The sequence below is a fragment of the Chiroxiphia lanceolata genome, chromosome 6 (genome assembly GCF_009829145.1).
Source record: "Chiroxiphia lanceolata isolate bChiLan1 chromosome 6, bChiLan1.pri, whole genome shotgun sequence".
Taxonomy (NCBI): domain Eukaryota; kingdom Metazoa; phylum Chordata; class Aves; order Passeriformes; family Pipridae; genus Chiroxiphia; species Chiroxiphia lanceolata.
Window position 1 is genome coordinate 31246669 of NC_045642.1, and position 23833 is coordinate 31270501.

The 23833-nt window shown below is 39.2% G+C and overlaps 1 protein-coding gene across 1 annotated transcript in view; it reads right to left on the reverse strand.

The window, feature by feature from the left end:
- Positions 1-23833, reverse strand: part of ZFYVE26 (zinc finger FYVE-type containing 26) — a 48181-nt gene that overhangs the window by 14549 nt on the left and 9799 nt on the right. The window contains 21 exon segments of the mRNA XM_032690299.1: positions 557-582; positions 1885-2054; positions 2955-3112; positions 4753-4851; positions 5972-6218; positions 7365-7541; positions 8293-8415; positions 9010-9114; positions 9981-10177; positions 10729-11465; positions 12117-12222; positions 13601-13828; positions 14695-14859; positions 15133-15252; positions 15433-15696; positions 16018-16216; positions 17521-17672; positions 18291-18359; positions 19047-19136; positions 20006-20659; positions 21219-21401. Coding sequence (XP_032546190.1) covers positions 557-582; positions 1885-2054; positions 2955-3112; positions 4753-4851; positions 5972-6218; positions 7365-7541; positions 8293-8415; positions 9010-9114; positions 9981-10177; positions 10729-11465; positions 12117-12222; positions 13601-13828; positions 14695-14859; positions 15133-15252; positions 15433-15696; positions 16018-16216; positions 17521-17672; positions 18291-18359; positions 19047-19136; positions 20006-20659; positions 21219-21401 — 4269 coding nt within the window.

Sequence of the window (23833 nt, forward strand, 5' to 3'; positions counted from 1 at the left end):
TTATTATTCCTGACACTTTATCATATTAGATGTGGAAACAGACATTAAAGAAAAATTACTATATTCACACAACCAGCACAAGACATGGAACTCAGGACACAACCAGACCCATGAAAGGGGCCTCATTCTGTGCTATGTCCAGCCAGCATGGGGTACAGCACACTGAGTAGTATTCAGAATTGTACTGTCATGGTTTGTAAAAAGAGAATCACTCAGCACAGCTCTGTAGTGAAATATTAATTCCTACTATCCACAGCCTCTGACTGTTTCTAGAATGCAAAGTGCATACTCCAATTGCTGTTTTTCAGTTCCTTTCTTTTACACCCATCTAACACATTCAATATTGGCTCAGACATCTCCACTAAACCTCAATTTACAGAAGTTTGGAATGTTCCTTTCAGCCTGTACATGCAAAAATCATCAGTGATATTATGTAACTGAAGTTTTGATCACCCTTCAGCTGCAACTAGATATTTCTAGGTGTATCAGCTTCCAGTTTCTAACTGCTAATGAGGAGCTTTAAAAAACAGAGGTTTAACATTACTCCATTCCTTACCTTCCACTTGGTACTGATCTTCTTTTCTGCAATAAAATGACAGAAAGAACCATCATGCCTACTTCAGCACACTGGGGGAAACACAGTTTTAAAAGACATTACTGTGGCTAGCCTTTTCAGAACACTGTTGTGTAAAAATCTAACATCTATTCCTCCCTGTCCTATCCAACCCACTGCCCTGCCACTACCCCTTCTGTCTGGAAATCTAAGATCCCACCTCTGCAACTGCACTAAGTAAATGGTTCTCATGACCTTCTGTAGGAATAGTACTATAGCTGCACACATCATAACAAAGCAGACACTGAGAATGAGAACTGCACAGTATCAGGATACATCAGAGCTAAAATGAAGCCTTTGTCATCTGTGTCTCTGTCTTTAAGATGCAGCTGGTTTTTCAAACACAAATATGGTGATATTAAAAACCCCAGGCATTAATGAATTAAAACATGACAGGTGGTATTCAAGCTCACAGTTAGGCTCTGCTGACCTAATATGGCAGCATAGGCAACTGTTCTGATGCAAATTGGTTCAACTAGAAGTGACTCCTTGTTTTTTCACAGGTTCCTCTTCAGATCTGCACAGTATTGCTCTTTTCCTAGGAAGCTGGCCGATACTGCCATAGTGGTTTCTGCTATCTGCAGGCTTGCTAGGAAAAGAGGAAATGCACCTGAAAGCGTGGCTGGAAAGAGCAAATCTTACTCTGTGACCTTGTCAAGCCTGCTCAAGGTCACAGAGAGTAAAACTCTTTTCAGTTGCACTTCTCAGCAGCTGACCTACATACAACGAATTTCAGTCCAATTCTCAGCTTAAAGCAACCACATCATGAAAATATGTCATCACAGCTGTCCATTTTAATAAAGGCAGTTTCAAAGCCTATCTAATCACGAACTTGCTTTTTAATCACCAAGGGTTCAAGGAGTCAAAATCAAGGGATTAAGGAATAACATTAAAACACTGATATGTTCAGTAGAGTTTGTCAACATGCAGTGTTAATCCAGGAATGGAGTATATCACAAGAACCTTTGTCACGCTGTAGCAGTATGCGCTATGTTTTGCATCAAAGCATTCAATTCTTAAGTTAATAATTAATTGATGCTTAAAGAATTCAAGACTATCTTGCTCTCCAGTGTCCTTTCTAATGTGAAAAGTAAACTGAGGTGCAAGGAACATTCCCACACCTATTAAACCTGGAAATCCCAAAAGCTGGAGGCCAAAAAACTGATGTTATTATATTATCCAGATAAACCAAATGCTTATGCCTCTCTCATTCCACTCACGTACTCTGCTGTGTACATGTAACTGAGGAGAACTAGAGCAGAAAGACTCACCGGCTTGTGTCTTGCACCGAGCCACGCAGACCTTCTCTGTTGTAGTAGCCATAGCACTGATCACACACACGAGACAGATTTTCTCTGCAAGCTTCTACTGCCATTTTCTTGGTGGAGCAAGAGCTGCACACCAGCCTCCCACAGCGCCTGCAGTGATGGCGCCTGTTAAACTAAGCAAAAGAGGTTATGGATGAGCCACAAAAAATTTACTGAAGTCTCCTCCTGTATCTATCTCCACTCATGAGTAAACTTACTCCATTTGAAGAGAGGAAACACCATGCAGGATAAGGCTTTTCAGAACTACAGAGTGATTGATTCTCCCTGTTACAATTCCTTCTGAAGAGGGCATGGCAAAGAAAAAAAACTAAAACCCAAAGGCCAGTATTTAAAATACATTTGCTGCAGTCTTGGGCTTTCCATTATTTAAATTGTCCAATTTTTATCACAATCAGATCATCTCTTGGAAAAGTTAGAAAGCTGTAGACTGTTTTTCTGACACCATCTTAGTAGTTTCAAAATTCAGAAGCAACAGCTACTTTGAGAAAACGTACTGTTTCTAAGCGTAGAAGATAACAGACTGCCTACAAGATTAAAAATTAATCTTCTCCCTTAGAGTACCAATGCAGTTGACTAAATACTCTGAAAGAGTACATTTTAGAAAAGTGCAACCAACAGCAATATTTAATTTTCTATATTGGTAACCTGAATTATATGATGATCACAGTATTTCTTACCAACCAGCACAGTCAACTAGACAGCCTTTGAAATATTAATACTGCTGTTGTTACACATTTTGAGATGTCACAGTTGTCTTCTCTCTGATGACCAGATCCTCTTTAGGCTCTGTCATTTCACAGAACTCTAAAAGGACCTAACTGTTGTCAGTCTCCTCAGCTACACTAAATTGAAACTAAAGGTTAAATATCAAAGGACTGGTAATCTTATCAGGCCTATGGTGATGCAGATAACCTTACTTAAACTAGCCAGTGTCTCTTAAGAGAGATTATGAGGAAGTGTTCATATTAAGGTCACAGTTCTAGGATTGTCTGTATTTTATTTTTGCACCTTACCATAGTAAAGCGTTCAGTTTTGCAAACCATACATATCGTTTCAGTGTCATCAGGTATCCATTGCTGCTTTGGTGGTGGCTTCTCAGGAGGCACAAATTCTTGAGGAAACAAATTCTGCTGCAGACTCCTGTCTCTGGGACTTGCAGATATGGTTACACCTGAAAATGAGCCAGGCCATGAAAAGCATGGAATGGGATTTAAGCTGTGTGACGGGGTCTTGAGTACCAGAAAACACTACAGACTTACTGAGGCTATAAGATCTTTCTGGTTCACAAGATGACTACCATTATCTTTCAGCTAGGGATGGCAGAGGAACATTGTGTAAGCAACACATACGCTTTAATCTAAGACTGTAAATTTACAGTGCTGCAATACTGGTAAGCAAGAGTATAAACTTATTAAGAGACCTTTACCACAACAATTAGAAAAGACAACTTATCAACATCTGTTCTTGTATCACAAGCAGGGACTTAGAGGGGGAAGAAAAAAACACCATAGTCATTTAATACCTAAAAACAATATAGCATAAAATAGAATCTGAAGTTGACATTCCTGAAGACTGAGAGTTTCCTTTGTAATCTCAGGAGAGATGTGGTACGGCTAGCAACAGCACATCCCTCCCTATTCTGGTCTTTTCAATCTACTGTGAAGAAATCAGTTCAGACAGGCAAGAGTTTAAGCCTTTGGCATCTTTGACCCTGACAATTAAATACTCACTGAATCAAGTTTAGAAGCTTTTAGTTTATACGATATGAGTCAGTTACATGAGAGGCTAATTAAAAAGCGCAACATGTCATTGCAGCCCTACAAGCTACCTTCTGTGTACATGAATACTAAACCAAAAGAGAACAAAAATGTCCATTCCACAAAAGCTAATGCATGCTCCTCCAAGTAGATACCACATTGCAAATAAACATTTAAGGACAACAATGCATTCAAGTTTTGTAACAGCACACAGATATTAAGCTGACCACTACAAAAAAAATGAAGAGGTACACAGCCCAATCCAAGACACTGCTGTCACTTAATGTAGGCAAGAAGAGTCTTCAGTTCAGGATACAGATCAGGAAATAGTTCAGACACCCTCAACTGTAGATCAGGATATCACAGTGCAGTTCTAATTCAGGCCCATCACTTGCTGAGAATGATCAGCCCTGGAGGTCTGAGGACATTCTCTGCTAGCCTTTCTCCAGGAGCACACACTTTGCACCTCTTACAAAGAGAGCACCTCTTGCATTAGATGCTGAACAAAACCCATAGAAGAATTTGTGGTTGCTTCCTAGCTACAAATATTCTTCAGTCGTTTTGGCTTAAATTGCTTAAGTTTCTACTTATTTGTGTATAAGAACTGTGAGTGGAGCCTCTCAGAAAAAACAAGGTGTGCTATTTTCCTCAGGTCACAGAAAAAAACTAAATTTAAGGACCATAAAACAACATCCCCAGTATATGAACTAGGGAAAATTTGCTGGGAGGGGCTGATCGCTACTGGGGAATGGGCTGGGCACTGGTCAGCGGGTGGTGGGCAACTGTATTTTGCAGCACCTGTTTTTCTTGGGTTTTATTCCTCACTTTCATATATCCCTTTTCATCATCAGTATCTTCATCATTATTGTTATTGTATTTAACTTGATTTCAGTTATTAAATTGTCCTTATCTCAACCCACAGGTTTTACTCTTTTCCAATTTTCCTTCACATCCCACTTGTGAAGGGGCTGGTGGGGGGAGTGAGTGAGCAGCTGTGTGATACTTAGGTGCTGCTGAGGTTAAACCATGACGGGCACCAAGGTCTTTATCTTACCAGTAAAGCTGCCAGGAGATAGTTCCGATGATCCCGACTTAGATGATGCTTCACACTCCAATACCTGATTGAGACTTTCTTGGATACGTACCAGAGAATCTAGGTCAAAGGGAAGAAAGGAAAAAAAAATTAGGACAATACTGGCCAATACATCTACCTACTTTTAAGATTAGAGGAATCCATTTACAGGAGTACATAAGAATGTCAGCACAAAACAAGACTATTCATGTAATTAAAAATTACTGTTTTCATGAAAATGAGTCCACAGCAATTAATGCAAAACTATATAAATTTCAATTACCTAAAAAACAAAGAAAGGGATCTTTATCAAAGCAATGATTACTGATAGGTACGGGAATAATGCAGCAGAGAATAAATCTCAGATGTAAAAACAACTGGTTGACACAAGACCCTCATGGCAAAAAATGCTTCACATTGCAGTGGAAGGAACGTACATACTTTCAAATATATGGGTCGTTTGGCAGGAAGAGATAGATAAGTCTGATGCTTTTACATTAGAAAGAGCTCCATCTTTAAATCACAAAATGAAGTCAACATTCGGAAATTGGTATAATGCAAGTTGGTACCATATCTGTAGGTGTAAATAGATATAGATAGGTACACACATCATTTTTAATACAGTGACATTTAAAGCACTGGACTGGATCTGCAGCACCCTCTGCTGTTCCAACCCTAAAACCTTAATAGGAGCCAAATGCAGGAGAACCAAAGACAACCCGGATGAAAAGGGATTGGCAAAACAGAAGGAAGAACCATATTGAGAATGTTAAACAGAATTACAAGTTTAAAAGTCTTCTATATGAGAAAAAAGAATAGGACTGTGGTAGGAGAAAATACTACAGAAGATTCAATCCCCATTCTATTTGAGGGAAGATGCAGTTGGCTGCAGGTTTTAGAACTGCTTAAGTCATCAGTGACTTCACTTTAAACAGGAATAAAATAAAATTGATCAGTATTATGCAATAAAAGAAAACCCCAAGAAGGAGCAATAGAGGAAAAGTCCAAGAAATTTTTGAAGCTGATGGTCCTTGAAAATATCTGTTTACAAGAAAGGCAAAGACTTGAAGAACATGATCTGAGATAGAGGGAGACTGGAGGCACACATCTAAAAATGTTGTGGCATGACTGCTGAAATGATTCTTGGGGGATATTGGCCCTTCTTTCCAAAATGAAAAACAGCATTCTGATAGGCAGTCACCTGATCTCTTTTCTTTTAAGGTGAAAGGGAAGTTGAGAGCTTTTTCTGCATACTTGGAAAGCAAATTGTTAATGTCTTCTACAGTAAAACCAATTTCCTGCCCAGCCAAGAGCTGATGCAGTGTCTGCACAGCGACAGCTACCCAGTCCACCTTCATATTCATGAGGAGCTGTTCCAGCATGAGCAGTGGCCTTGAAGAGAGGTGGAAGTAGTTAACACGGGAGAGCTCAGGTAGAGTCAGCAGCACCTGAGACACAAGAAAAAAGTGTATGACAAAATTATACACTTTCAAATCTGTGTTGACAAGAAACTAGCACAGTAGCTTATGCAGAGAATGGAATGACAGCTGGAGGCCAAAAAAAAAGGAGGTGGGACTTCTCAGACCCATTCCTACTTCTGTTATAAATTACTGAGTGGATTTGCAGAAATTACTTAGTTTCCACTTTCTATTCTTTAAAACACTGCCTCATTTCAGAGGATATTGAAGAGTAGAAACCCTTTTGTGACCCTGTGACAAGTATGTTGTAGCAGAGTAGAGCACATTTTCTTACTAAAATAAGCTTATAAAAAGCATATTAGCCCAATCCTTATCCTTCCATCATTTGAAGAAGTGTTAAGAGGAGAAAATAAGAGCAATTCTCCTCTTGATAGACAGTTAATATGAACACTTTTCAAATTAAATAATGTCTTCAAAAGGAACAAGTAAGGACACAGGAAGCCCAGCAGAATACTGTTGTGGCACACACTGGAGAGAGTTGCTATTTGTAGTCCCTACACCAAAACGGACATTACACTATATTTTGTTTACATGTAAAGCATTCAACTAAGGTAATGTACTGATTAATGCATCTATTCCCAGGCTGAGCACAGAACCTGCAAGGACAATGGCCATCCAGAAAAAGGAGTGATACTGTCTGCCTCTGGAAGGCACTTAGGAGAAACATGAAGTGTCAAAGACACCATACAGGTGGCATATGTAGGACACTTGGTGTTACTGACACAGAAAGTAAGCTGAGGATACTTTTTTCTTCACTTGGGACAAAGATAGCAACTGTTCTGATAAACACCACAATTTTATTTTATTCCACCCTACCCTCTTTTAGTCTGTGTGTTCCTCTACTCCCTACAACTCAAACACAAGACTGCTCTGTTCGTACTGGGAGTTAGAACCACCTCATAATATAGAACTGCAAAGATGGAGAAGGGGAAGAAAAGTTTTAAGGCATCTCTAACTTTCCTTTGGATCCTGAGACTCAGGACCTTAGACCTGATATGGTGAGAATGCTCTGGTAATACCTACAGACTTTTTATATTATGACAATATTATGCATTATAAAATTACTTATACAATTCTATACTGGCATTAATCCCACAGTGCAAGAGTGTTACTCACCTTGGATCCTATGTAGAGTGCCTGGATTTCATTGCGGCGTGCTGTTGTCAAACTCGCGTAGAAGTGAGCTGTGAGGTAATCAGCCAAGAAGTGAGAGGCTGCCAAGTTTGGATGCTGGTCAAGGGACTGTTCACTGATGGCAAGGCAAATACCAGGGTCTTCAATTCTTTGTAAAAGCTACAAAAGCAAACAAAATACATTGAAACTCTATAACATTCCTGGAAGGCAGCCTTATAAAGGCAGTCCATGACACATTGTTATCCTACAATGTTCCAGCAAGCAAATTAATTGGTACAAGTGTCTTATATACATAAGGATGACTTAAAAAATCCATTTATAGACTACTCACTGCCTATTTTCTCCATTTATTAATCAAAATACTTTTAAAATTAAAGGAATAAAAAAATTACACAAGGAATAGGACAGAAGGAGCAGTGATGAGAAGTCTTCACTTTGCTTCGAGAGTATTTTCAAAGCTATGTAGGCTGAGAGAGCATTCACTTTATTTTACACACTCTGTTATAAGTGACAGCTTCATGATTACTAAAACCAAAAGAATTCACATTTCACTAATTTGGGCACTGAAGCACAACTGAGAAATTCATGTTATTAGTTTCACTCCTGGTTCTTCTACTTAAGCAGCACAGACACATTTCATTATTATTTTTCAAACAGAAGAAGCCTTGTATTTCCACTTACATCCATTGTAAGTGACACTAAGCTATAAAGTTCAAGAATTAGATTGCCGAGCTCAATTTTCACTTAAGCAGAACAGGGGAAAGCCAGGATCCTGAAAGCATATCTAAGCAAATAGCACTCTTAAGGGTGGAACCAAAAAGACCATGAAAACACACACAAAGAAGGCAGGGAAAACAGTTGTCAACTTATCTGACCTGTGGATATAAGGCTGAGAGAGTCTTACTATTACCTGCAATGCTTTTTCCATGTCTCCCATCTCCAGTAAGTGGAGAAGGTGCTCATGGTGCAGGCTGATCAAGTCTTCTCTTGGGACAGGATACAAGTGTCCCCACTCCTCACACAACTCATAATCCTAAAGAATTAAGGAAAAAAAAAAAAAGTAAAAAATAAAAATAAAAGGACAAACGCTGCCCTTCCTGATACAGCTGTTTCTCGCAGAGTTCTGATCAACTCCAAGAAATTCTGTAGCTTAGACTCCTCTACCATATGCAGAAAGTAAATAATTACATTGACAAGGGGGAGAAGATGATAGCCAATTTTGTCAGCCACAGCCTGCATTGAAAATACCTTCTCATCTCATGGTAAGCAAGTTGGTTTTTTAGAGAGACACTTTTAAAGCCAGCCAGATTTGCAGTGTTAGCATTTACCTAATAATCAAGGCTGTATTATGCCCATAGTAACACTATTTTAAAATCTGCAAATTGTAAAAGAAAGAACAGGTTTTATCTCAGAGTAAGAGTTATAACTTAAGAATTATTAGGTACATGTAAATCTTGACATTAAACACAGATCTGCATTTGTTTCTGCAGCACAGAACTGAGTAAAGAAATCCTTCCTCCCAAGGTAATCTCCACTGATCCATTTTTTAAGATGCTATTTCAATTAATTCATCTACTCAAAGTTTAATGTATTCTAATCCAAAAAAATTCACTTAATGATGCCTAACCTTTGCTTTCAGAATGATATTCATGACAGTCTGGGGGTCATCACTGCAGGCTTTTTTCAGATCCTGCCAATCACTCCACAGTGGTTCATTTTGCACATTCAAAATCTGAAAAATTAATATTAGAGTAGCACAAATTTTAAAAGCTTAATCTACAGCAATCAATAGTCTATGAAAACAGCTGAGCTGATCACTTCAAGAGCTGCTTCACAGAAAGAAAAAGTCAAAAAGGAGACCCACAATGATCTTAAGCCTTTTCAGGGATAATGAAATGCCCTTGCACTCCAAAAAAACTATGCATTTGTCTCGGAGGCATGAGTCTACAAAGCACATTTATAAGCAAAGTTTTTTCAAAGATTATATGGCAATAAATATGGATGTAAAAGTACACATACACTGCAGACATTGCTGGTACTAACAGAGAGACAATTGAGCTGTCAGCAGAACCCCCACTAGACAGAGCTCAGCAAGGATGATTCCTCTTTTTGCTCTGTTTGGCTTCTCAGTCCATGCTGAACTCCAGGTCAGCCTGTCTGACTCAACTTGGGTATCTGCACTATCCTGCAGTGAGAAGAACTGACTGCAGTAAAACTCATTGGTTGGACCACTAGTCTTGTACACTATCTGCATGTCTCTTATAAAATTATGAATTGCCATGGAAAGCTTATAGAGGCTGTAGCATTTGTATAGAATGAAAAAACAAATGCTTTGCAAAACAAGCAGACTCACATAAATGTTTATATCTAATCACATTTGCAGACCTGAATGCTAATGGGAGAGTGGGACAGTTACAAAGGAAAAAGCTGAGTGTTAATTGGATACTTCATTACTTAACATGAACTGTTTTGGATGAAAGACTTGAAAAGCTATCATGATCTAAAACAAAGGAAGGGCTAAAACTTTTCAGAGGGCAAGCATATTAGCTTCCTGCTGCCTATTTCATCTCTCTGGTTACTTGAACAACGACTTTGTACCTTTTGATAAACCTGAAGTTCTTTCTTCCTGCTCTGCAGACTGGCTTTCAGTTCATTGGTTACATCCTGGTCAGAGATGCAATAAGCTAGGATTTCCAAACAGGCATCAAGGGGCCATTTGTCCAGACAGCGCAGGGCCAGCCTACTTCTCAACACGGCATTTTTTACTGGGAACAAGTATTGCCAACCATCCTTATCTGTGGAGGAAACAAAACACCAGTTTGAAATTCAGTTTCTATAATTTGGAAAATAAAAATAAATCCCTAGCCTTGCTGGATCACACCACCAAAACAGTACAGGGTTGAAAAATTTACGTTAAGAGTCATCCCAAGCATCAGATTCGTGGGAAGTAACCAAAGTTAGCATCGGATACTTACTATTCAGATTCCAAAAGGCACCTCCTTTCACAGGACACAACATCCATGCATGACAATGATACTACTGTAAGAGATGTTCCATTAACAGTACAATGATCACTGTCTCCTGATGTATTCAGCTCTTCACATAAAAATAACACCACAGATGCACTGCAGTTCTCTTGTACTAAATTGGTCAGGATTTGCACATTTGCAAAACAGAAAGTATGCCATCAGAGAAAGAAAATTCAGAACGAAAGAAGAGGATCTATTTCCATCTCTGGATTTGCCCAAGGACCACTACTTTAGTTTCTACCTCCTGATCCAGGCTGCATTCTTCGTTAAAAAGAAAAAAGATGAAGGTAAAAAAAGTCTGACTTAATCCTTCTTACCTTCAGCAGTTGCACAGCTCAGCACAGCATCCTTCACATTGACCACTTCCTCCACATCCTGACTATACAGATCCAAGACCTTCAGAGCCCTGTCCCAATCCTTTGCAGCGAGAGCTTGTTCAAAGACTTCTGCTAATACTTTAACAGCTGTAGTGGAATGTAATCCTAGGAGAACCAGAGATATGTATATCTTGCCAGAGAATACAGTAGCCAAACTGTTACCTTCCTCTTGATTCTGAAGGGGCTCAATCATAGCAAAAAAAAATCGTTCCAATATTGGGAACTTCTTCAACAGTGCCTCACACTCCTTGGAAATTTGTTCCAAACCTAAGGGCACCTCCCGTTTGCCCCGAAACTCCATCCAAGACAAACTTGATTTGTGAATTTTCTGTATATTAGATGCACTTAGACATGCCACTGTGGCCATTAGCTTCGACTGAGACTTTAAAAAGTCCAGTGAAGAGGCAGTCAGTGTGTGCTGGCTCAAGTCATTCAGAGAGGACGGGGCCTGAGTGGAGATATCCTCAGAGGTCACTGCAGAATTGTGAATAGGTATTTCAACATCTGGCAGGCACTGGTAGGCACAATGGTGTGCCAAGTTGCTGAGGTTCATCAGAAGAGACTTTGCCTGGCTGTTTTGCCTTGCACTGCACAAGGACAGATGTTCACAGCAACAGTTAACAATAACCTGCTGCACATTCAAGTTCAACTCTTCTTTAGCCAGGAGAGAAGAAAGTCTGTAGGATTGAAAACAGAACCGGCTTACCCAGCACAATTTACACTTATATATTTTCATAAATATTTTAAATGCTTTGAGAAACAAGCCCCCTAATATTCTTCCCAGGTACATACAGGGAAAGATTACATATCCCATTTTTACTCAGTATGAAAAAAGTGCATAGAGCACAGCATAACTCAGGGCTTATGCTGACATTCCTTTACAGAAAAGGAACTTACTCCTCAAACATTGACTTTTACCAATGCAAACCAGGGCAAGAGTCGTGCCTGGTATTCTTAATAAGCCCTACTGGTCTATTTTATTTTATTACATTGCTAAGCTGCAAGGGCACTCCTCTGAATTGTCACACATTCGGTTAAAAAAAAATTCACATAAATGCATCCTCACTTCACAACAGACAGTAATTGTTAAAAATATGGAGCCACTGTTTTCCCTGTCAAAAAATCTTCAGGTTGGTGGAGAAGCCAGTGACTAAGCCCCTCCCTACACACTAATCCCTGCAGCATCAAGTGATGAGGTGGCGGGACACAGCAGGCTGTACCTGTACTACCTGTGATAAGTAGCCAGAGAAGAATTTAATCATGTCTGAGGTACAAAGTCAAGAACACCAAAATAATCTACAGAAGTATATTATCTGAAAAGCACCAACCTGTCAGGATGAACTTGCCTCTCAAAAACAAGATGGGAAAGTAGCTGAGATGGACTCTGCTGCAACAGTATGAAAGGGTTCCCCACTTTAACTTCTGAAGATATATCTTAAAAAAAATCAGAATATTTATTATAATACAAATACATTCGCTTAATACACTAACCAACTCTTACTTTAGAAACACAAATTTTAAGAGCCTGAGTCTGAAATCACTTTGAATAAATTCACAGAGGTCTAAATTCATATTAGAGTGGTAAAATCCAGAGTAAATTGCAAGGCACTTGTGATTACGATATGCCTCTCAAATGTGGCACCACTGGTTCACATTTTACTGGACCTATTACCAAAACAGGCAGAGTGAAGATTCTTTGGAGGGCCTTTAAGCAAGACCTAGATTCAAAGAGTTTAGCAACTCTACTTCAAACTTGCACAAAAATGTACTTCTGGTGAGAGGTAGAAAATGTGCAGAATTAGTTTCTGAAGAGTCTCTGGATATAGATTAGTTAGACCATGCTCTATTCAAGTCAGTTAGCAAAGGCAGAGGGAACTCACACGTGTACAGCTACTTTTACAAAAGGAGTGAAACCCTGGCCACAACTGCTAAAAAGCATTTGTATCCTCTATCAAGTTATGTCAAGTAACTCTGAACATAATCTTATAAGTTACCTTTTATCTTCCAGTACAATAAAATTTCCCCAAAACTCACCCAGCCCTTAAATATTGTGCAGTTTTTGGCTTTGGCAATTAGTCGATGAGGACTGAATCATGCCCAGGCAGAAGTTACAGTTGGCACGGCAGTGGTCTGAACTAAACCAGCATGTCTGTAAATGGATCTTCACCCTTTCTCCTTATTCTCTTGGGAAGGTATTCTCTGAAATCAGTACTGTGGTATTTTACAGTAGTGCAGCTCAATTACTGTCAATTTTAAAAAACAGACAAGCATTTTTTCTCCTAGCACAGTGAGTTGTTCTGCTCTTCTGACAGCTTTAAGTGCTAATGGTGCATTCCTTTTCATGGACAACCATCATCTGCTGATTCTATGAAAAAATTCTGCCTAGTTACCTCTCCATGGCCTTCTACACATTCTTTGCTTATCCCTGTGGAGCAGAAGGGCACTTGCTGCCTCTAAGGGAGCTGTAAAGTGTACAGTATGCTGATCCACTGCACGTGAAAATCAATCTCGCTTTACAGGGCAGTGTTAAGAATTTTTGGAGGTCAGGGGTTGTTTGTTTTGTCTAAATGGAGTGAAGAATCTGTTCTCATTTTCCTGCTGCCATCGGCTATTTTTATCTGAGCTGTGGGTGTCCTAGATGTTAAGAAACAAACTTGAAAAAATGTAATAATCAGTGGAAATCAAAAGATCTGACTATGCACAGGTAGTAGGCACATTTGGCAAGGAACAGTTTTTGCACAATTACTTTCCAGAATCAGGCCAGTCTAGGTACCCGCACCTCAGCTCAGATTTTTCTGTAGAAACCTCTTACCTAGCTCTGCATTCAGGCTTCGTAGCACAACAGCAGCCAGTGTAGTGATGTAGTCAAGGAAGGCCTTCACAAAATTTGTCTGTGTGTTGCTCTCTGGCACGGTTTGGGCATGTTGGTCAAGAGTTCTCAGCAGAAGCTGTGTTTGATTCCAAACAAGGTGCTTTTCCAGCTCTGCAGGTTTGAGAGAGCCCTGCTCCATCAAGGTGCCAAGAAGACTCCCTTTAGAGTCTAGTTAAAGAGAACAGATGTACATCCAAGATTTAAGGATTAAATGTCAAGAAGGGGGGGTGGGAGGTTAGGGAGAAAGAGAGAGAAATGCTTTAGGCTAATTTTCTCTCCACAGTTATAGATCTCAGTACAGGCATTATAATTTAATTGAAAGCAAGAGAAGTTTTCACAGCAGAACAAATCTTTAGTTGATCTAAATTGGTAACCATGACCCAAAATATATCTAGTTCTGTGTTGTTAACACTTATTTTAAAATATAAGCGTTGACCAGTCCTTGTGCTCCACAACATTTAGCTCTTAGAGCTCACTTAAATTTTTGCTCTTTAAATATTTTTAAAATACCAAAAAGCCATTTAGAAATTTGGTGAATGGGAGAAAAACAATGGAAAAAAACCACCAGCATTATATAGTGAAGAGAGGTGTGAGAAAAAGCAACTGTGGAAGACTTCTTCAGAAAAGTTCTATGAAAGCTCTATGAAAATTAGAGGTATTATGATATTACAAAGGTTTTATAAGTTTATCTCCATTTTCTTATTAAAAAAACCAACCAAACAAAGAACAGTAAGGGTATACCTATTTATCTATAAGTTGCTGTATTAAAATACACTTAAAGAATTCCTTGCTAGGACTGAAGAGAAATAGGACAAATAATAACTTCTCTGACAAGTTCAGAACTTTAGCTTTGAAAACTAATGCCCAGAATATAAGAATTACAGATAAATTTTACACTTTGCATTTATGATTTTTAAAATATATATTCATGCATATGTCAAAGAGCATTACTACTAGATTTATTGTTGTCTGGAAAGGTCAAAGCAAAAATTTAGAGCCATATATCAGTCTTCGTGATCACAAAAATAACTCACCCACAGAACATTCAACACGTGTCAGTGCTTTTAGGATTTGATCCAGATTTTGTGATAAAACAATTTCATTAGTAATACTTTCTTCAGTCAAGGTAGGGTAGCAAGCTTGCAGAAGGTCTACAATACTGCATCGAAAATGACTCCCTATTTTCTCATCTGAGAACTCTACAAAGAGGGAGAAAGAAACGGCAACTGTAACAAAGAAAGAAGTATGTTTTGCATAGAAAAAGGCCCACAGAACCAAAACTGTATTATGATACAACAAATTCAAAGCATTTCAAAGTTTATTCAGAACTGAGCTTGGGTCATCTCCCCCCTCTGTTTTTTATTTTAAATGTTAAGCTAAAAAGTGGAAAGTTCGAATTTCCATTGCAACAGAAGGCAAAAATTTGATTTAAGCACATTTCAGCAGAAAGCCTTATCAGTAAAGTATACTACCTGGCTTGGATTGACCTTGTGATGTGCAGGAATAGTTGAGAATTTTACTTATTTGCTGGAGAACTGCTGGGAAACCTTTTACACCTTCAGAGTGCAGTAAGACAAAGTCAGGTCGGTGGCCTGGAACAGTCATTGTGCAAAAGTAGACAAAGTTAAAGTTAGGAGTGGGAAAAGGAGAAGCTAACATGAAAGTACAAAATGAGATTTCATTAAAACTCGTGTTAGCACAAGCGACGCAGCAGAGAGAGAAACTTTCTGTTCCCAGGCCCATATTGATAAATACAAAAATCAAAAGCCCACCCCGAGTTTCCAGGCTGTGGTACAGTCTTCTTTCTGCCGTCTCCAAAAGTTGTTTGCACGTCTTCCAAAGATGGCACTGAGTACAAGCTAGGTCAAACGCTGCCATTGCTGAAGGACTGAGGTCCTCAAGGGCTTCCCGCAGAGGATCAGTATGCTCCAGCTGGATGTTCCTGATCCAGAAGTTTTCTTGGAGAGTAGGGGCAAGACTTCCAGAAGTTGCAAGCAATTTATCAGTAACATCCGAGATGGAATAAAATACCATACCTACATGTGTCATCAAAATACACAATCACTAATTAAACAGCACAATTATATCAGATCCTCTCATGGGTAACTATTTTTTAATGCTTATAGAAAATAATTCCATAGGTGGTCTGCTTCATGGACCAAACACCATAGAATGGATACAGTTAATTTGGAATCAACAGCGAGTTTCAGCATCCTTAGTCTCCTTTTGACTCAAAGAACCAGCACATGGTCTTCTGAACAAACACTACTTATTTTGGAAGTATTTACATTGCTTTCTCCTGTTTTCCACTTCTCCTTCACCTTTTATGAGAACAACTCACAAAGCCCTGTCCTTACCAGCTGCTGCTGCATTCCCAATAGCTTGCAGAGTTGAACGGCCACTGCCAGATTTCCTGATGCCTCCAGTGCCATCTGATACTTGGTTCTCAATATTGTGCTCCACTCTTGCCATTTCTCGTACCGCCTCTTGGTAGCGCTCCATGAAAACTAATTCACCATAGCAAGGGGAAGTATCCAGATTAAACATCAAAGCCACCTTACAAAAATAACAATAGATATAATTACGGAGCATGTCAAGAGAAGTTTTCAAAGGTCAGAAAACTTCGGTGGGTTTTAGAGATGAAGGAATAAAATAAAACAGGTACTTTAATTGAAAAATATCCCCACAGACACAACAAGCTGAAATGGTGGGGGTTTTTTCTAGAGAGTTTTAAGTACCTGAAAAAAAAGGACCTTAGAGACATTTTTCAATTATTTTTATAAAGCTCAGCTATTATTTGCTGCAGGGCTAGTGTTGAATTAATTTCCATAAACCACAGCTTTCAAAATGACTCTTCACAATTTCAATACACTATGTAACAAGAGAAATCTATTAAGTTTGCCCTCCAAAGTAAACTATTTTAAACAAATTCTTATTCAGCAAGGAATACCTTCTAGAAACTTAAACACAGAGTAGCTAGGCAGAGCTCTGCAAGTTCCTGTTATCAAAACAAGAGAACACAAACCAAGCTTAAATTCTTTATCATCAGCGATACTGAAAATCAAGGCAACAAAGCAAAATAAAATGCTTCTTTGGCCCTGCAAGTAGGGAAAAGATGAAGCGGTAGGCTTGGCATCAAACAGAACTAATGGGTTGAGCACTAAGCTGATGTTAATGCAATGCTTAAATGATTTTAACTGCTCTGATATGGCTATCTGAAACTTAGCCATGCCACTGCTTTTTGCAGAAGATCCAATCATTTATGCACATCAAGATGTTTTTTCAGAGCATCAACCCAAAAGCCACACAGACAAAGGTATGTTGTCAAGGAACAAAGAACTACAAATGTGCAGAATGTCAATTTCAAGTCTTTCTGTCCGTTTTCAATACCATGAATTTAGCCTCAAAACATACCTCTGTCAAATAAATGTAATCACCACTTTGGCTCTGCTTCGGGTGAGGAATACCTTTGCATGTTTCTGCCAAGCTTACAAGTGGCAGAATGTTGTGGTTTTGAATCACTGACTAACAAAAGCAGTTCAGATGCTGCTTCCTCATGAGGCTTCACATGAGCTCTTTGTGTTCTTCATTCAGCTGAAACACTGTGCTTGGCTAGCTCTCATCAAACATCTGCATGCTTTGAGAACCCAGGTTTAGAGAAAAGTATTTTTATATAACAAGGCAAAAGACCACCTGAATCCTTGGGATGTTGGTTTGCAATATCTTTGTTCCTTTTACTTGCTTCTACTTCTGAAGTCATTCTTTCACTTGGAATGCAGATGCTTCAGCCCTATGCTTGCTAAATGCAGAAGAAGCAGGAACTTCATTCAAAAATCAAAACGTACATGCAACTCATTTACCTGATGGGCTTCTAAGAAGTTTCCTCTCAAAACACAAGAAACTAACAGTGATTCTGGAGGGGAAAGCATCATAGGAATGAGGGGGTTCTGCTGATGTGGTCTAGCTCTGCTTTCCAAATCACTTGAGCCAGACACACTACTGGTACTTCCCTCTGCAAGAGAGAATTAATCAGTACATATCAAGGAAAACACATTTCACTGGATAACAGCAAACTATCAGATAACAGCATTTCATATATTTAACACAAAAATATAGGAGCAGAGTTACAAGCAAGTTTTAGGGTAAAGAGATCAACATCTTGTTAAACACTCTTACAATATTTCACTATTTGGTCACAACTTCCATTTTGGATCCCAGCCCAATGTAACATTGTTCAGCAGTTACATAACATGCATGCAGTGCTAGGGCACTGATTCAGTCTGGATAAAGGGAGAAGTCTAAAGTATTGGACCTATTAAATCAATCCAGCATGCCTAAGCATGTTTTAGGTTACATGGCTACCAGTCCACTAACTTTTTTGATGCACATCACTACATTGCATACTGTTTCCTGCAAGCCAAAGATTGCAAGAAAAATCCAATTTTCTTATTCCAGAAGAAGACATATATATTATTCTAACTAGAAAAAGTCAGCCAAAAATGGGAGCTCTGAGAAGTGAAAAGTTATAATTCTGTCCTGCATAGAGCAGTAATTCACATTAACTAATCAAGCAAATACTTCATCATGCACATTGACAAGACAAAGAAATACTACTTTTGTGGGTTAATACCTGAGGTACTGGTGCTTAGCTCACTACTTGTACCTTCTAATGATGGACTGGAGATTCCCTCTTTCCCATCTAAAATGCAAACAAATCAAAACCAGCATATTAAATGCACTTTTTCCAGAAAAGGTAATTAAAACTTACTGCAAATAACAGATCGGGCAACCTCAAGAGATATTCAAGAGTATCTCACAAATCAGCCACCACTGATGTCTACGGTAAATGCAAAAACTGCTGATTTGAAGAAAATGCTGGGCAAGAGACTATGTTGAGGTGGCCCATCTGACTCACATCAGGTACTTTAAAGCTTCTTATTTTGGAACATGCCACTCCAAAACCAGACATGCCTTTTAAAGGCTAAATAGAGAAATGGTGAGGAACACAACTTTCTCCTAAGGCTGTCAATTTACACCGCAAACTCCTGCAAATTCACATCCTAGATAATACTGCGATAGGAAAGAAAATATACCAAACAGTCATTGGACACAGTGGAGAAAGAGAAAAATTGGTACTGTAGTTGAGTCCTCCCCTGCCCCAAATCAGACTATGTATGGAAGAAATTATTTAAACAGGTGAGCTTTAGGAAAACAATCTCAATCCAAGTGGGACTGAACTAAGATACTTCAAACCAGTCAGAAAAACAACAGAAATAAATCTAGTTCTCTGCTCCTCGGCCATTAAATCTAATTGCATTCAGCTGTGAGCTCAGCAAAATTATGTGCATTTCAGAGATGTCTTCTCCAAGTCACTTTTTCAACCTACCTGTCTTGTACCTTCGAGATCTACTCCGTTTCTTAAGGCTGGAGCGCCTGATTAAAGAGCAGTATCTCCTGGAGGCTGCGAGCTGATGTTCTGTGAAAGATTTAAGCGAAAACATTACCAAACGGCCATCAACTCTTATTTGTCTGTCTTAAAGAATCTAGCAGCACATCTACATAGGTAGAACTCTGATGGCAAATCTCCAAAGGAAACACAGTTATCTCAGCTAAGAGCTCTTCTGCAGTAAAGTTTAAACCAGCACCTTGATGTAATTTTGATGCAATTCAACCAAGTGTATTTTTCACATTCACATCCAAAGTTGCTTGGAACATACTCTACCTTCCACACATCCTTCATGAGTACTAACGGGTTTTTCCAACATAAATGATTCCAACTATACAGAAAAATATCTATAGTCTAAGTATATAAGGAGCTAGAAACAAACCAGAAATGATAAGAATTATAATAGTAAAAGAAAGAGTTTGACTTGTTTTGCTGAAACAACTGGGTTCTTCAGTAATGCAGGGTAGTATGAACCCTGACCCAGTCAACAACTCTGCTACATGTTCCTAACATTTCCAGACTAGGCTAAATCAACACTGTCCAGAAATGAGCTGAGACTATTTGGCTTGCACTAGATCTAACACCACCATGTGTCTTCACATCACTGCACTGTGACTTATGACAAAGAAGTGGGAGAAAGACAAGCAAACAGAAGCAGTGTGTCCACAAAGGGGAGGGAAAACAGAAAACCCAAACTTCTGACTGGTATAGAGATTGCTCCTGTTGGAGAATGGTACAAGAACCCAGTGATCTTTAACTAGGTCACTCTCCCAGTATCTGCCAGAATGTGCTCCCTCAGTAAGATGCTCAGGGAATTTAGTCTCTGAATGAGATCACTGCCTGGACAGCTGTAAAAGAACAGTGTTGATATATCAGAAAGTGCAAAATAGAAAGCCTACCTGCATTTCTGTTACTCATCACCACCTTGAATCGCCAGTGAGCTTCAGAAAGGTATTTGGAAAACTGTAACATGCGATTTCCAAAGGCATCTCTGCTTGCAGAAAGGTTCAAGCACTCAATAAGCTCCAGCTCTTCATGAAGCACATTACTGGAGTCCCATGAGAGAGAACTCTGAATTTCTTCCAGATGGTTGAGAAGCAATGTGAGGAAGGCATCCATGGCCACATCATCCACTAAAAATCCAGTAACATCATTGGTGAAATGTTTCAGATCCAGGTAGTTCAGCTTAGAGGTTTCACAGCTTTTGCCATCTAACATCGAGTCACAAAGATCTCGGGTATCTGTGTGAACTGTCTGTGCAGCCAGCAGGTGCCCCTCTAATTTCTTTTCAGCCTCTGTTAGGTGCTGTGGACTTTCTGAGGTGGAAGACCAACAACTAGCATTGCCTTCTACAGTCCTAGTAGTACTCTTTTTGTCAAGGTCTTCATCCTCTGCATAGTCCTCAGGTAGAAGAGTCTCAGTATGGAGATCACTGTAGGAAACAAAAAGTAAGGAGAAAATATTCTCCAAAACCTCCAGGCGCAGAGGAGCAGGAACGCTCCTTAAGAACTGCTGGCACTTCAAAATGTACTGAGGAAATACTGAAGACCAATCTGTATAATTAAAAAAAAAAGAAAAGAACATTTACTACATTTTTTAGGGGTTCCTTTTAAGAAAATCCTAGCAGAGGAAAGTGTCCCGGTGACTCAGACCAAATCACTCCTCCACAAATCAAGTAAACATATGTCCAATATTTTACATTTAAAAAGGCAGTGTGCCTCCTCCCTCTGAGTAATGCCAATTACCACTTTGTTCAATGATGTGCAAATTCAGATTACACCCATTTTAGTCATTGAATCAGTTTCAGCTCTGGGAAATCAAAAGTTCTTGCAAAAGCATCCCTGCCACTACCATCCTATATCACTTTCTTTTTGCACTGTAGTTTTTGGACAATTACCTTAAATGTTTTAAAACAAGGCAGGTAGCTTATTTATATCTGTTATTACTAAAGATAACAACGCCTCAAAGAAATGCCACTATGCTTGTTTGCAAAGCATCCATAGCCCACTGAATAAAAACACCATATGTACACAGGGTGCAACATTATTCCAATTCAGAGCCCAGCAATTGGAGAAGTACAAGCTACTGAACCTGAGAAAGGAGGTCAATCACCTGCTGGTTCCCCAGAAGTTGCATCCTCAGGGATATGACCAAAAAGGCTGCGTATGCAATCCTTGCACTTGGAATGCTTATGTGAATTCACGCAGAGAGCATAGATAGCATACTTCATGGCACAAAACGCTCGGAAGAGCGCCAGATTGCGCTGCTGACTCAGGGTGTTAGCGACTGTTGCTGCTGTGGAGGGAAATTAGAGCAGTGAGGGGGTGGGATGTAGATAAGAAAAGTTAATTTTCTCCTGCAGTTCCTGCACAGCAATATTTATCCAGTCTTTCTTCCTCAGTGTCACCTCCACCTCATCTCTGATCCATCTCACTGTTAATTTTGGAAAAAAGACCAAACAACCCAACCCACAACAGATGGGCACAGAAAAGTCAGGTCTGGATCCCTTTCTAAAAAGAAAATTTTCTCTGAATTTGTGTAACACGGCCTGGCTACAGCACAGAATGACCAAAATCTGCTCATAATGAGTCTCATTAGAAGTATGTGGTTAAGCTATACCGCTTCCTTTACAACAGAGGGACAAACCCTCTGTCACTTCAGCATCTTAGAATTCTGTGTTCTAGTACACAGTAGATAAGTAGGGAGACAGTGTAGACTGGCTATGATCATCGTGAGAATAGAGTACCACCACTGCTACAGATTTGTGCTAATGAACAGGTATCGCAGTTGATTCTACCCACAATGGCTGGCCATAGAGATCGAATACAACCTGCAATCGATTCAAGAAAAAGTACAGTCCCACAAGTCTCCTTCACACATTTATGCTAAAGGTCACTTAGAGAAGTACTGCACTTCTCCCTTTTTTTGAGGAAAGGTATCACATGCCAGAGACATGATCCCTTAGTACAACAGAACAGCAGAACTGCAAATTATGTAAAAGTCACATCATCATCCCCTTCACCCAGTCACACAATGTAGTGTCATATGTTCTGTTATGAATTATCCAACTGCTGTACAAAGGTTAAAAAAGACAAAAAGCCCACAACAGCCAAACAAAAAAAAGGCGTAGACTGTCCCTCTGCCTACTGTCATACAGGAAAAGCATTAGCCAAGTTTTTTTAAATGAAGCACGGGTACGAAGCACAATGTACTGATAATGTCTGCATTCAAACCCCGGGACTGAACAGCATTACTTAACCCAGAAAGTACTTCAGCACTGTCCTCCACAAGGTTTGAGTATGACTGCAAAAAAAAAGCACCAGTCTGAACACTTCTGAAAACTACAGAGCAGCCAAGACAAAATGACTGAGACCACAGTTGGAAACCATTATTCCCTATCACTGTCATTCTAAACAGCGACAACAGTGGAAAGTATAGACAGAACTGAGGAAACATCCAAGTATGAATCCTTTGCAGAACCCACACAGCCATGGAAATCCTACAGTTCACCAGCAGCTTGACATTGATATGTAGACACCCAAAAAGCTCTCAATACCAATGTCTTAAGAGGACTTCAGGCAGGTAAAGCCTGATATTTGCCAATCCTCTAAAATAGAGAAATAGCTAGCTGGAGATACTACAAGATACACACTGGTAATAAAAAATAAGTTTAATACACTTTTGCTTTGCATGTGGAAAGACTTGGATGCAGTGAGTCTCTTCAGTATTTCCATCTAAATGATCCTTTTCATTGTACCAATACTGAAGAACTATTCTTTAACGATAAGCACTTTTCTTCCTATGCCAGAAATTCTAACACCTTATTCTTGAATACTGTAACTCATGAGGAAATTCCTGTCCACCATTTCCTTTGTTAGTGTGACTGATCAAAGCCAGTGGCCTGAACACAAGTGTCTACCAATACCACTACTTTGGTTACAGTAATGCAGCTGACAGATGTCTATGAGAAAGAAGGGGAAGATGAGGAAGTATGTGGGGTGAGGGGAGGAGACCTGTTAACATTACCATATTAGATGAATCAAAACTTTATGACTCCTCTCTTCCTTTTAAGTTTCAAAATAGATTATTTTAAAGGAGATTCTAATAGACTGTGTTTATAGAATTATCTGAATTTTGCAATAATCACTGAGTCGAAAAGAGAAGGAAGACTTATCTTCCATTAATTAGTTCCATAAATTACTGTGATACAAAAAAAAGAAGAGAAACCACAGCCAGAGTTATTTTGCTACAGTCATGCAGCTCCCAGAAGATATGATGGGACTGCCTCTTCCTGTTTTTGAAGTTTTGACAGAATTTAAGCAGAAGAGAAATAAAATGTAAGAACTGTTAAAAAAACCCAAAACCAACACCAGCAGCAACAAAATAATTTCAAAAAGCAGGACGCTGAAAACTAAGATCTATATAGAGTCTCAATCATTACATCTTTTGAGACTATTCAAGACAACTGTCATGATAATTTTAACACCAAAACCTGTAAAAGTAGAACTGGGAACCAACATCACAACAATATGATACTGGAAAGAGACAAAACTGCTTCCCACTAGGCAACCTGGAAAAATCTGTGCAAAATCCATCACTGAGAGCTCTCCACAGAACTTGGGTTGAAATTACACATGTACAAATCCCAAACCATAGAAGGAATAAGGCACAAAAAATTGCAGCTTCTTAGGTTCTAGTACACACAGGAAGACTGAGTTTCTACATCA